The 13744-nt window shown below is 44.3% G+C and overlaps 1 protein-coding gene across 1 annotated transcript; it reads left to right on the top strand.

The window, feature by feature from the left end:
* The first annotated feature begins 231 nt into the window (after positions 1 to 231).
* PDIA6 (protein disulfide isomerase family A member 6) lies at positions 232 to 13375 on the top strand. Its single transcript, XM_042880278.1, has 13 exons — positions 232 to 308; positions 2418 to 2559; positions 3678 to 3735; positions 4429 to 4555; positions 5027 to 5133; positions 6975 to 7108; positions 7499 to 7613; positions 8450 to 8590; positions 9753 to 9837; positions 9926 to 9998; positions 10996 to 11154; positions 12006 to 12102; positions 12890 to 13375. The coding sequence occupies exons 1-13, from the start codon at positions 275 to 277 to the stop codon at positions 12959 to 12961; spliced, it is 1344 nt and encodes a 447-aa protein (XP_042736212.1). The 5' UTR covers positions 232 to 274; the 3' UTR covers positions 12962 to 13375.
* The last annotated feature ends 369 nt before the right edge of the window (positions 13376 to 13744 follow it).

Genomic DNA, 13744 nt, shown 5'->3' on the forward strand with positions numbered 1-13744 from the left:
ATTCTGTGATTCCACGATTTTATACCTACTTTTCCAAACCGCACTGGTGGAACGCAACAGACGGCGCAGAACAAACTCGCACCCCACCTCCTCCCGCCCGCCGCCCCACAGCGCCTCTCCCCTCCGCCTAGCGACCCTCACGCGGCCGCTTCCCATTGGTCCATTCCAATGCGCCTGCGCTTCATCCACCAATGGGCGGCGGACACGGCGGGGAACGTGGGGGCGGGGCCGGGCGGGCAGTGAGGAGCGGCGGTGGCGGCGGGCGGCTGTAGCCATGGGGGTGCGCGGAGCTGGCGGCATGTGGTGGGGTAAGGGCGGCGCTGGGGGCTCCTGAGGGCTTGGCGGTGGGCCGGGGAGCGAGCCGCGGTGCGGTAGTCGGGAAGGGAGGGGTTCCGCGGGGTCTCAGAGTATGAGGGGGCGGCAGGCCGCGCCTACAGATGAGCCGTGGCCGCTGTGCTGGCGGAGGAAGCGCGAAGGGCCCGGCGGGGAGCGGCAGCAGCAGCAGGAGGAGGAGGGGTGAATTAACGGCAGACAAAGGGCTGGGAGCGGCGCTGCTCCGATACGGAGGGGCACGAAGTGACGTCCCACGGCGGCAGCTTTCCTTGCCGGCCCTTCGGGCGTAACGTGGCTCTTTGGAGGCCGGGCTGGTGGCACTGCTGGCTGCCTGCTTTGCTTACGTGAGGAATCTGCTTCGGATGGCCGCTGATCTGACTGGTTCCGCCCGCTGTGGATTTCATACAGTTGCAGATGTGCGTTCTCCTGGCTTAAATGCCCGTAGAATACGATCTTGTTATTTGCTGTGGATGGATTAAGTCTTGCGTGTTTCGTGTGTGAGAGTTAGAATAAAACCCAAAGCACAGCGGTGCTGACCTTAGTAAACTGCACTGTATGCTTTCTTCTCTGGGTTCTCTTTGGCAGATCTTCTTCATGACCTTGAACTTTTCTATTTGAAGTGACTGAAGTAGTTGAGTGAGCGCTGTTCAGTTGCTGAATGTGTTTGCCACAGATCTCTTGAATGATTATAAAACATGCTGGTTTCAATTCAGTCATCTCATTCCATTTTGGGAAGGGTTCTCAGTTGAGATTGAGCCCTGAAAGTGTACTGGTCTGCACTGAGGCAATAATGAAGGGACAGACTCAACCTAACATGGAAGTCTGGTGGTGGAAACTAGTGAGGATCACCCTGAGAGAAGGGGCTGGGAGATGCTGGTAAGGGTGTTACACAGTGCATAAGGTACTGGTTTGCAGTGGCAGTTCAGCCCTGACCTCTGAGCATCCAAAACATGTTACTTTTTGTTTCCCTAACCTGCAGAATATGTATAATGTAACTGGACTTGCTGAGCAGGGCTGCTAATGCATAGGTTGTGCTGCACAGTCTGTACCACATAGGTGCTGTAGAATTTTTGCATCTCTGAGCTGTATCTTTCTCTCATATTTGATCTTGAAGGAAGTAAATATGCAGTTTGCTATGCAAATTGTAGCCACTTGCAGAAGAGCCAACTATTTTTGCCTAGTTCTGACTTCAGTGTCTGAGCTTTTACTTCCCTGAGTCAGTGATTAAAAAAAAAGTCTTCCATTGCATGAATTGCGTTACAAAGGTGCTCGTTGTTATCATCATATCATCTCTTAATTCTGACAAGATAGAGGAAAGATTGTACGTGGAAAGTCTCAAATAGTAATAAGATACAGAAGTGACCAGAAACATGAAATGCATTTGAACGGCTTGCTGCATCTTTGTGTCGTTTCACTGGGGAGTTCTGTTGTTACAGCTCTAAGGGTGCTCAAGTTGCTAACTAGAGATTTAGTAGCTGCTCTCCAGTCTGTTGCTAGATGAACAAATCAATGCTGGATTAGCATCTTCAGAAAGAATGAAGGTAGTTAAGCTACTAATGCATCAGATGCTGGTCCTAAAATTAGTATAGCTGTGCTAACACTGCTTGGGACGGTTCTGCATTATGTGATGCTATGAAAGGTGTGTGTGCTAAGTGCAGTCAACTGAGAATATGTTGTGCTGGAGAGATGGTTGGGTGGTTTTGGAGGTTCCATGAAAGTGAACTGAAGAAGAAAAATTGTAGCTGATCTTGGGGATCCACGTGGAAGTCTGTGTGGTGCCAGCTGTAGTTAGAGTTGTAGCTTTGACAAAATGTTCTTTGGAGATCCTCAGCTTTGCAGAGGTCCAGCTAGCTGTAGGCACAGGGAATGTAGTATATGATCCAGTGGGATCATGGTGTAAGTGCTGAGTAGCATACATGTTGTCTTCTGTTTTACAAGCTGGAATCCTTTTCCTTTTTTTTTTTTTTTTTTTCTTTCTGCTGATGTGAAGACTTGCTAGAGGAGGGGAGACAATTTAATCACGTGAGCAGGAGAGCTAAAAATGGTTTCTGGGAATGCTGATTGTTTTGATTCTTTCCTTCTAGGCACAGTGAGCTGCACGTTATTCCTGGCAGTGAATGGTTTATATTCAGCCAGTGATGATGTGATAGAGCTGACACCAACCAACTTCAACAAGGAGGTCATTCAGAGTGAGAGCCTGTGGCTCGTGGAGTTCTACGCCCCATGGTGAGCATTACAACTGTGTACTTGGTGCTTCTGCAAGAGCAAACATAGGAATCTGTTGCTGATAAGTCCAGAGTTGACTGATGGTACATGTGTCAGCTTGGTGGTGTCACAAACAGAAAATAGTTGTAGTTGAGATTCCTTTCTCAAGTATCTTCATCAGAGAGAAAAGGGAAAAATGGGCAAATGCTGTAACAACAAAGCCTTATATGCTATTTTACTGCTGCAGTGTTTTAACTGAAATGAAAATTGAAAATGACTTGTAAGTGCAGTAGATAAGTTGGAAGGCTCTTCAGCTCTGTCTTAACTTCAGTCAGATGTGAAGCACAGATCTGAATGGACACCTACCATTTATAAATACTGGCTTTGTGGATCTTAATTTGCTGCCCTTTTCTCCCATGCAGCTTGTATTCAGAGCAGACCTCTGTAACAACCTGCCTGTAAAGTCTGATCATGCGTATTCCATCTTTGCACAAATCCTCTGCCCACAGCTTCCACATCCTAATGAAGGGCCCTTCACTGCAACAGGCTGAAGGTGTTTGAACTGGGTGGTTTAGGAGAAGACTTGACCTACTGTCTCTTCTAGTGCTGTTGCAGCTTTCCTGGCTAAACAGTGGGAATCAAGTGTAGTTTCAGTAAATGGCCAGCTTCTCCTTCCCTTCAGATTTGATTGTATGCTGGTTGCCAGTTAGTTGTGGGTCTTCTGGAGATGTCTGTGGGAGCTGGTGTGCCAAAAACTCCTGCTAATTAAGGAGTTACCTCTAGAATCAACTTTTCAGTCCTCATCACAGAGCCATTTTATCTTTCAGCATTTTAGAAACAGAAGGGGCTGTGTGCAAATCTGGATTTTGATGCTCACTTTTACCTACGTGTTAGGAAGGCTTGAGGGAGGCGTGCATGTATATGTATCTCTATAAAACACAGGGGCATTTCTCTTCAGGTGGCTGAGGGATGATCTGAGGTAGCATAGTCCCCTCTTCTTGGGTAGAACTCCTGTGTTTTGCAGCGTGCAGGTGTTCTGTAATTTCAAACCACTCAGGCCCTGTACTTCATGAGCTACTGATGCAGATCTGAATGAATGTTACTGTTACTTTTTGCTGTTTCTTTTTTTCATTCAAAAGGTGTGGTCATTGTCAAAGGCTAACCCCTGAGTGGAAGAAAGCTGCAACAGCATTAAAAGTAAGTTTGACTTGTCACAAGTGTGCTTTTGTGGCAGTGGAGTAAAGCCTAGCTGTCATTTGGCTTAGAAACATGAAAGCAGAATGGAAATCCCCCAAATTGTACCAGTTTAATTATACTTCTCCTGCTGCAGAAGCAGCCTGTCCCAGGTGATTAAAAGACCATTTAAAAATGTTAAATAATAATAAAAAAAGTAAAAGAAGCAAGTCAGTGTTGTCCCAGTAAGTTTCCATTGCTGTTTTCCAAGACTGCTTTTAACAGGACCACAAGACTGTAGAATCCAGCTATCCCCAAAATAGCATGTTTCTCTTTTCTTCTTCTCACCCTTTTCTCCCCTCCTTTTGAAGTACAGGAACAGCATGAACTGAGTATTTGAGCACAGCTTTGTAAGCTGTTGGTGATGAGTGCTGCTTTTATTGTAGAAAACTTGATTGTGCGGTGATCTGCTGAGCTCTTTCCCAAAAAAGGAGAATGTAAAATATATATTCCTTTTTTGGGGGCAAAACTATGTAAAGCTTTCAGATTGAAGAAAGAAATGAGCATGTGAGGCGTTCCCTAGTTCAGTGCTTTTTGAGGAGCTGCACCTTTCATTTGGTGGCTGTTTTCTTACCTTACTAATAACTTCCCACCATGCACAGTCCGTGTTACATCACTGTAGAAGGTTTGTCTGAGTTTTAGTTCTTATTTCCACAGGGTGTAGTGAAAGTAGGCGCAGTAGATGCGGATAAGCATCAGTCCTTGGGTGGACAGTATGGAGTCAGAGGTTTTCCAACTATCAAGATATTTGGAGCCAACAAAAACAAAGCAGAAGATTATCAGGGTAAGTGTGATACTCTTTCATGTGCTGCATGCCTATTAGCATTCCTGAATATAGTAATGATACTAGCTGTTAGTGCTGGCTCATGTGGCATTTCTTCCATGTGTGGTGGTATGGCAATGGAGAGAGACAGGTGGGTGAGATTTGTTTGACCAGCTGTGCGTGTCCTGTCAGCAGTTTTTATTTGATGGAGGTTGGTAAGCAGTTCCTGAAGAATACTCATTTCCTGCTGTTTACTGGGAGCTTGCCACAGTCATCTCTCCATCAGATAAAGTGCATATATGAAAAGCAGAAAGTAAATCTTGTTGCTTTTGTTTTAAGTCAGCATCCCACTGCTGTATTGCTCTCAGCCCAGCCCTGCTTTTCCTGAAGGATCCCAAGGGAGAGAATTTGTTCCTTACTCTTGCAGTTAACTCAGTGGCCTGCCTGAGAAGCAATTTGGTGCTTTAATGATTCGTTTTCATTGCTTTGCAGGTGGCAGGACAAGTGAAGCCATTGTTGATGCTGCACTAAGCGCTCTTCGGTCCCTGGTGAAAGACCGTCTCAGTGGCAGAAGCGGAGGATACAGTTCTGGGAGACAGGTATTGGAGGAAATGTGGTGGTGGTTTGTTTTAGCTCAAGGGTGGCCTGTGCAGAAGGAGACAGGCTTGTGCTCCCTATTCTCTAAGTTGGAAGAGGCTTCCTAATTTTATCTAGTCCAGTCTCCTGCTCAGCAGAGTGTCAGTTAGAGCACTTGCTTTGGGCTATGTCAGGGACATAGACTTCAGTCCCTGTAGCCCCTCTGGGCAGCCTTTGCTGGTGTTTGATCACCCTTACAGGAGGAACATTTTCTTAGATGCTTAAACTGAATTCTTGTGCTTCAACTTGGACCCTTATTTTTTGCTCGGTCCCTGGACATTAGAGAAGAGTCTGGCTTTTCTTTATTCCCTTACACCCAGGAATTTATATACACAAAAAAGATTCTCACTGGGCCTTCTTTCTTGCAGACTTAGCGATCTCAGCTCTCTCAACCTCTCCTACTATGTCAGATGCACAAAGCCCTTAATTAGCTTTGCCCCCTGGCTAGACTTACTCCAGAGTGTGCATGCCTCTGTTACACTGGGGAGCCCAGAACTGGACCCAGCACTGCATATGTTTGTCACCAATGCTGAGCAGAAAAAAAGATTACCTACCTCAACCTTCTGGTAGCTCCTGCCTAATGCTACGCAGGAGGTTGCTGGCTTCTTTGCCACAGGAGTGCCTTAGTAGATCAAGTGCAACCTGTTCTCTACCAGGACCATGTGCATGGAGTTATTCATCTCCAGGTGCACTGCTTTACCTCTCACTGTGTTGTACTTGGAGGTAGTCTGCTTCTCCATCTGACTGAGGTAGCTCTGGATGGCAGCACGTCCATCTGGTGCTTCAGACATTTACTGAGAGAAGTTTGCTGAGGGTGTGCACTCGGTCCCACTGTCAAGGTGGGGAAGATGTAGAAGCAGTGTTGTGCTGGTGTTGGCCCTTGGCAAATACCAGTAGTGACTTAGTGGTACTTAGCACTGAAGATTGCAATCCTTTGAACACAGCAGTACTGCAGTCCAACTCCCTGCTTATCTAACCTATGCTTTTATCAGTTCCTGAATGAGGATTTTAGGGAAAACAGTGTAACAAATATCATGAAGTCAGGATAGGTAACATCCACTGCTGTCTCCTTACCCACCAAGCTGGTTATCCATCACAGAGAGCTATCAGGTCAGCATGTTTTCTCCTCAGTAAATCTTTGCTGACTATTCCGAATGACCTTTGTGTCCTTCATTTGGTTGGAAATGCCTTCTGGAAGGATTTGCTCCGTGACCTTTCCAGAGATTAAGGGTCTTGAAGCCTGCTTGGCATTGGGATGAGTTTCTTAGGTTTTCTTTAAATTTGGTAGTATTTGCTCTAGTTGGTTTGCTGCATTTCTCCCTGAAGATAAATGGAAAAGCTTCTGACTCATACTACCATTTCAAAATCATTTTTCATGCATCCACGTTCTCAGGTTGGTAAGAATAGAAGCCCTTGTTAGACTGTGCCATGTGGTTTATATCCCACTGGCATGTTTTGTATCAAAAGCAGGGCACAGAGATGGGTGTGATGGGAAGTAGAAGCACTTCGTTCTCAGATTGATCTGAGCATGAAGAACTGGGGAAGTGTTCCTGCATCCTCCTGGTAGTTAGTTTGACCTGAATGCTGTTTATGAGAAAAGGTTCACTTGCTGTTTTTTGAAAGTGCTGTGGGAATAGGCTGCATGCATTTGTTGTCAGTTCTAAAATGGGAAAGCTGTATGACCTAACTCTCCCTGTTTTGTATATTCAAATAAAGACCATTTGGTGCAACACAACACTGAATACCTCGTGTGGGAAACCCGTTTTGGTTGCCTGACACGTGAGGGTCTGTTTGTTTCTTACAGAGCCGAGAGAGCGGAGGTGGAGATAAGAAGGACGTGGTTGAACTGACTGATGACAGCTTCGATAAGAATGTCATAAACAGTGACGATGTGTGGATGGTGGAGTTCTATGCCCCATGGTGTGGGCACTGCAAAAAGTGAGTTCCTTTGTTTTTGTTGCCTTGTTGTTGTTGTTTGTGTGCAGTACCCTTCATCCCCTGAAAGGGGCTTTGGTTATATCAGAAGTTGTTCATTGGTTGGTTGGTTTTTTAATGTAATGTGCTTTTAGAGTACCTTGTTTTTGCTTTGGCTGTGCTCCTCCCCGGCGGTAAAATTACTGATTATCAGTAGAAATAAGATTCAGAGGTGGATTAACTTTCTCACCCCTTTAGATCCAGGATGTCATTGGAATAATCCAGCTAGCTGTTATATTCTGCAGATTCTTTTTCTTTTCCCCCTGAGTGGAGCATGCTGTGTGGTGTTGGAATGTGGTATGCTTCTGCTATAGATCTGGGGGAGCTCAGAACACCAATCATCTTGTTTTTCAGTCTGGAGCCAGAATGGGCAGCTGCTGCCACTGAGGTGAAGGAACAAACCAAGGGAAAAGTCAAGCTGGCTGCAGTAGATGCGACAGTCAATCAGATGCTGGCAAGCCGATATGGGGTGAGTGTGCTTTGCAGTGATGGCATTTTCTTTTCTGTCCCTGGTAAGCCAGATTTTCCTTCAGTCTTACTGATCTTAACCTGGCACTACTTGTGTTGTATTAAGTGGCACATACAATTTGTATGCAGTTAATTCTTGAATGTCAGTAGCAACATGAAAGGAGTTAGAGGAAAGGGGAAATTTGAATGTTGCTGATGAGTAAAGCAGTTTATCGTTGTAACGTCTTGAATGGCTCTGTCAACTGAAGTGAGAGATCATCCTTCAGATGTGTATGTTGGAGAATGCTTGGAGGACATACGCAGCTCTGAGCCGTGTGTCAGGAGTTGCTGTGCCAGCATTAACTGCCTTGAGCAGCTATGCTGTGTGCTCAAAGCAAACTGCCTTTTTTTAAATACATGGGAGGGTTTACGCTGTGCTGCTTGTTTTCCCTGTGAGCGCAGGTAGCTGGCAATCAGGAGCACTAAGCGTGTTGCATTTGAAGTGTAGCAGAGGAAGCCTGTGGCACATCTGTTGCCCTGTGGGCACTGCACTCTCTCTCCTGAGACAAATTGGGAAACCAGTGCCTAGGAAGTGGAAAGTGCACAACGCTCAGTCACTGTGATCTGAGGCTGAAGCCTTTGCCCCTTGTCTGTCCTAAAACTTGAAACATTGTTTCAGTGTGTTAGCGCTGTTTTGAATTGTTACAAGGGAACAATGTCATTGCTGCTGCAGTGTGTTTTAAGGTTCACTTAGATGTTAAATCTCTTCCTCTTAATGTAGGGTACAGCAGAGTAGTGGATGCCATCCACCATAAACGTTCAGCTTTATTTAGCTGGTTATTTTAACTTGTCTTGCAGATTCGTGGTTTTCCCACAATTAAAATATTCCAGAAAGGAGAAGACCCTGTTGATTATGATGGAGGAAGAACCAGGTCTGACATCATTGCTCGTGCTCTGGATCTGTTTTCTGATAACGCACCACCGCCTGAGCTCCTGGAGGTCTCTCTACTTCATTTATTATTTTCCAAATTTCTTCTCCATTATATCCTTTGTAGTTTTTTCAGGACTGTATTGATTGTACATGAAACGGCCAAGTTGTGCTGCTTGTGCACCATTTCGTGGCAGAAATAGGCAAGAATAGCAAGTAGTTTTCTGTTATTCTTACTGTGAATGTCCTGTTCATTGGAGGGCTGAGAATCGGTACAGTGAAGGCACCAACAGCACTGGTGTCAGTACATCTGAATTCTCTGAGAGAGAAATGAGTGAAAAGTTGAGTGAAGAACAAGACAGTGGGACTTTATCTGTGCTGTCCAGTAGGAGTTGTATGAAGGCTGACACAGCTTGTTGTCCAAAAATTTCTGCCTTCAGTATGGTGACTTCTGGTTCTAGCTTGATGAAAGTAGGATTGGAGTCTGAATCAGTTGTCTACAAAGTGGGGTATGTGCACTGTCAGTGCATGAGACAACCCTACAACTGAGCTGTAGGAAGAAAAAAACATCTTTAATGTTAATAAAATGATCATTTAATGAGATGATTATCTTCACCTGATGTTTTTAATGTCTTTGTATGTGCTTTATAAAATACTAACAGCAGATGGACACAATTTGTTTAAATATATTCGAGGCTGCAAACTGTGTGGTGCACAGTCAAAGTTTGTTGATCACTGGTCTGAGTAAATGGATTGATTCCCTTTTTGAGGATGGGATGTAATTGGGGTTGCTTCATCAAATAGCAATTACATTTCCTTGTCTTCAGCAAATGCTGCACCCTGCTGGCTCCCCTTATGCTAGCAACAGAACTACAGGCACATGTGTAGGTCTGGGTGTGCTGTTTGCAGTGATCAGTAATTAGACCAGTGGTTTGTTTTGCACCAGTCCTGGTCCAAGGACAGTTATCTTGAGCAGGAGCAACAGCTTGCTGTGTTCCCTGTAAGCTTTGTGTGGTACTGCTTGTTTTCCTGTTGCTGCAGCTCTTAACAGAAGGTTTTATGAATTTCTTGTAGTTAGGGATGCATGAAGCAGGCAGTGCCTTTAAGGTTTGTATTGCTTCAGATGCTTATTACCTTGTCAGATGGAGCTGATGAGCTGTTGGAGGGAAGTGCAGTCACAGCAGGATAACAGAAGTCTTATTTTTAACTGATTTTTCTTTGTCTTTCTTTTAGATTATTAGTGAAGATGTTCTGAAGACTACCTGCGATGCTCATCAGCTCTGCATCATTTCTGTCCTGCCTCATATTCTTGACACAGGTAGGCATACAAGCAAGCAATCTCCTCTGGGAATTTGTCCCTTTAAGCCTGTGGTTGTGTTTAACTTGTTTAATTGTCTGACAAACAGGAGCCTCGGGGAGGAATTCTTACCTGGATGTCATGTTAAAAATGGCTGAGAAATACAAAAAGAAAATGTGGGGGTAAGTGGCACAGTGGCCTGGTGTTCTTGGATAAGATGTGCACATCTTTAGAGGTGATGGGAAGGAATCTTGTATGACAGGGATGTACCTGTAGACAGAGTTGTTCCTTGTTTTGGATTCTCTGTCTTGGTTGTTCACTGTCTGGGCTGAGAGGTGCTTGCAGCTGTAGAATAAACTGTTGGGTTTGTTTTTGTTTTTTTTTTTCTCAAATCCTGCCTGTGCAAGCTGTCAAGGCATTAATGTGATCAAGTACTCTTGTAATGAATGCTACAGTATTTTAGGGTGATATTTTAGACTCTGGGTCTTTTACTGGTGAGTAATGCTGCCAGTGTGACTGTTGCATTCAAAAAAAAAAAAAAAATAGCAGCTTATTAACAAATCTCATGCTTCTAAAGGAGCAAACCAGCAGGTTCCCTCTCTTCCTCTAGAATGCATGTTGGTCTCTATGGAAAGTGAGACTTGTTCAGATGCTGACTGCTGAGAAAGAGCAGACCAGCATAAAAGTGTGAGGAAGAAATGTGGAAGTTGGCTGCTTCCAAAGGATCCTTGTGGGCTTGCTAAGTATTAGAGAAACTGAGACCTGACCAGTGAGAAAACAGTACTGGGTGAAATGTTGGCCTTTCAGTGTTTGTCCAGAAAATCCTCTACAGTGGGATGTGGTCAGTACTTGGACATAAACCTTGCTTAATGTAGGCTAGAGGTGCAGAAAAAATTTGTTCAGGTAGGTAGCATAGCTCTTTCCTTAGAATACCTTGCATGGTTGTGATTCAGCTGAAAAGCAGCTGTGGCAGTGGGGATGGCCTGAAGTGTTGCTCAGGAGCAACTTTCTTCTTCTACTTGGTAGAAGACCTTGCTGTTCCCTGCTGATGTGAATAGCTGGCTCTGTTGAGGGCAGCTCAGAGTGCGGTGCTGACTACGGGGCTGCGAGATGTGCGTGACTAAAATGACTGTAGCGCCTTTCCTGATTTCCATTTCCTATGTTTTTTCTTACCCTAAGGTGGCTGTGGACTGAAGCTGGTGCTCAGTCAGATCTTGAGAGCTCTTTGGGAATAGGAGGCTTTGGGTATCCAGCAATGGCAGCTGTTAATGCCCGGAAGATGAAATTTGCCCTCCTGAAAGGATCTTTCAGTGAGCAAGGGATCAATGAGTTTCTGAGGTAAGGAATCCTTAAAACAAGCTGTGGCTCAAAATAAAGATGGAGAAAGGGAATAGTTTCAATAGAACTGCGATGGTTAAGCAGTACCTTTTTTGTAGTGAACAGTTACAGTCAGGAAGTCAGCCTGATTTGATTGTGGTGTTGCTAAGACTTTTGAAAATAGAAAACCAAGAAGTAAATTTTGATCTTGAAAAACTTCTGTTTCTGCAGTAACCAAAGGAGTTCTTAGAATTTGGTAATCAGTGCTGTTCTACTACAAGTCACCTTTCTGGTCGTGTTCTGTCTCTTATTTGCCCCTGAAAGTATTTAAAAGGATTAGCACTTCAGCTTGTAGTGTTAGCTTTCTTCAGCCAGCATAAGCAGCAGGTGCAGGATGGGATGCCTCCAAGCAGGAGCTGGTTATCCTGGACCCCTTGGAGACAGCAGGGCCTTAGGGTCTGCTTAAAAGAAACGTTTCCAGCTTTTCAAAGTCAGACTTGCATAAAATAGGTCACTCCCAGAACTGGAATTAGAGACTCTTCTTTGAGTTGTATTAACAGTATATTGTGCATCTCTTTAAGGTCCTGCTTTTGTCCATGAGTATTACAGAGGGCACTGCTGAAATATGAAACAGTGTAACTTAAAGTGTTTGTCTCTCTCCGTCTTTGGAATCTTAATTGTGAATTGTCAGTGCTGCTTTAAAGGCTGTTTATCACTTTCTGCTTTGCAAATTGAAAAGCTACTTCACGATAATTTAGATCTGAGATCTTATTTCTGAAGAAAGGTAGTCAGGCATCTTCCTTTAATCTGAGGCAAGCCCTGTTCCAGGTGGATGGAAACTGAAGAAAACTGTTTAATTCCTTTCCTCTCAGGGAACTGTCTGTTGGTCGAGGTTCTACAGCACCAGTAGGAGGTGGAACTTTCCCTGAAATTCATGCAGTTGAACCTTGGGATGGCAAAGATGGTGAGGTAAGAAGTGCTCTGTGTCTCCAAGTGCTGCTGTTCTGCACAGTTCAGAAGCAAAGGGACAGCAACTAAGAACTGGCAGTGTGGCTAGTGGGGGAAACTGCAGCAAGTCATCCTAGTGGTCCAGTGGCAGGAATTAGTTAACAGCAAGGTAGGCGCCAGGTTCATTGTCTCCTGTTATGGACAGGCACTCCTGCCTGTCAGAATGTCATAGGAAAGTTCAGTTCCTTGAGGCTGAAATAATGCTTTATTAACCACTGCTGAGTAAGGAAGATTGTAGCGCGTGCACCTAAGGCCCAAAAGTTGTGGAAATTTCTTGATGTACTGATTTTACTGAGTTCATAAGTTAAAGCCCACAGAGTGATCTCAGCATGTTCTTGCTTAAAGTTCAACACTGCTGTAAAAGGCAGTTATCACAATCTTTGGTCTGCTTCAGATGGAATGAAAATACAGCGACCCTGCACATAGCAGGGGGGTTGAGACTAGCTGATCACTGTGGTCCTTTTCAACTCAGGCCTTTCTATGATTCTATAATTCTGTGAATATGGTACTAGTTCTGTTACCTTGTCTGATTGCAGTTAACTCTATATGGGGTATATTTAATGAATAAGTAGCAAACATTCTTTGTCCAGTCTAAACTCCGATCAGTTGTTCCATGCTCCAAGTGCTGTCAGTTCTTATGAGCCAGAAATGATAGGAGGGAACTTTGCTTTTTTATGAAGGATCCAACTCAGTGATGCTCCAGTGCTGCTTGCTGACAAACATTTGCTCAAAACTTGCTTTCTCACAGCTTCCAGTTGAAGATGATATCGATCTCAGCGATGTGGATCTGGATGATATCTGGGATAAAGATGAGCTGTGAGATCTTCAGGAATCTTCTTTTCTTGGGAGAGTTTGCGCAGCAGTTTGCAACCTGGTTCACGTTCAGATGGATTTTCCAGTGGCCTTTTTATGGAGAAATAGCACGAGACAGCTGTGCTGTTTGATGCACTGCAGCAGTGAACTGTACGCAACTCAAGAAAACATTGCAGAAATTCTATGAATTGTCATAACCAGTGAACTTGATTGTATTCTGTGTAACGAGTATTTTGAGGACAACATTGATTTTTGGTTTTTTTTTTCTTTGAAACATCTTGGGTTTTATTCTGTTGACAGTGTGCTGTTTGAGTTACAGAAGGCTGTTAGTGTAACCAATTTTAAATGTGTTTTTTTCTTTTCTGTGGAGGTGGAACCTGGTCAGCTTCTGTTTCAATTAAATAAAACAGAATATTTTTGACACAGTGTTAGTCTTGTACAGAGAAATGGAGGTGCACGTGCTAAAAGTTATCCTGGTTTGGATGACTTTTCAGAAGCAAATGGCAGAAGAGAGAGGCTGGTGATGAGAGCTATCCTGAATGCTTTAACTGTGAAAGGTATTGATGGTTTGTGTTAAAGCTTGGTTAGAGAGGCAATCTTAGCTTAAATGTTCTTCAGGCTTCCCTTTCCTATTCTTTCTCAGGGGTTTTCTCTTTCTTTGTGCCAGCCTTGTATGATCATTAAAAGAATGGGAGTTGAGTTGCTGCTGCAATGGGAGATGCCATCCAGTAGAAGACACTGCTGAGCTGGGAGCTGCTGGTTTTTTCCCCAGGAGTGGCAGTGAAACTAA

This window comes from Lagopus leucura, unplaced genomic scaffold, assembly GCF_019238085.1.
Source record: "Lagopus leucura isolate 7727_CA_CO unplaced genomic scaffold, USGS_WTPT01 Super-Scaffold_73, whole genome shotgun sequence".
NCBI classification, from domain to species: Eukaryota; Metazoa; Chordata; class Aves; order Galliformes; family Phasianidae; genus Lagopus; species Lagopus leucura.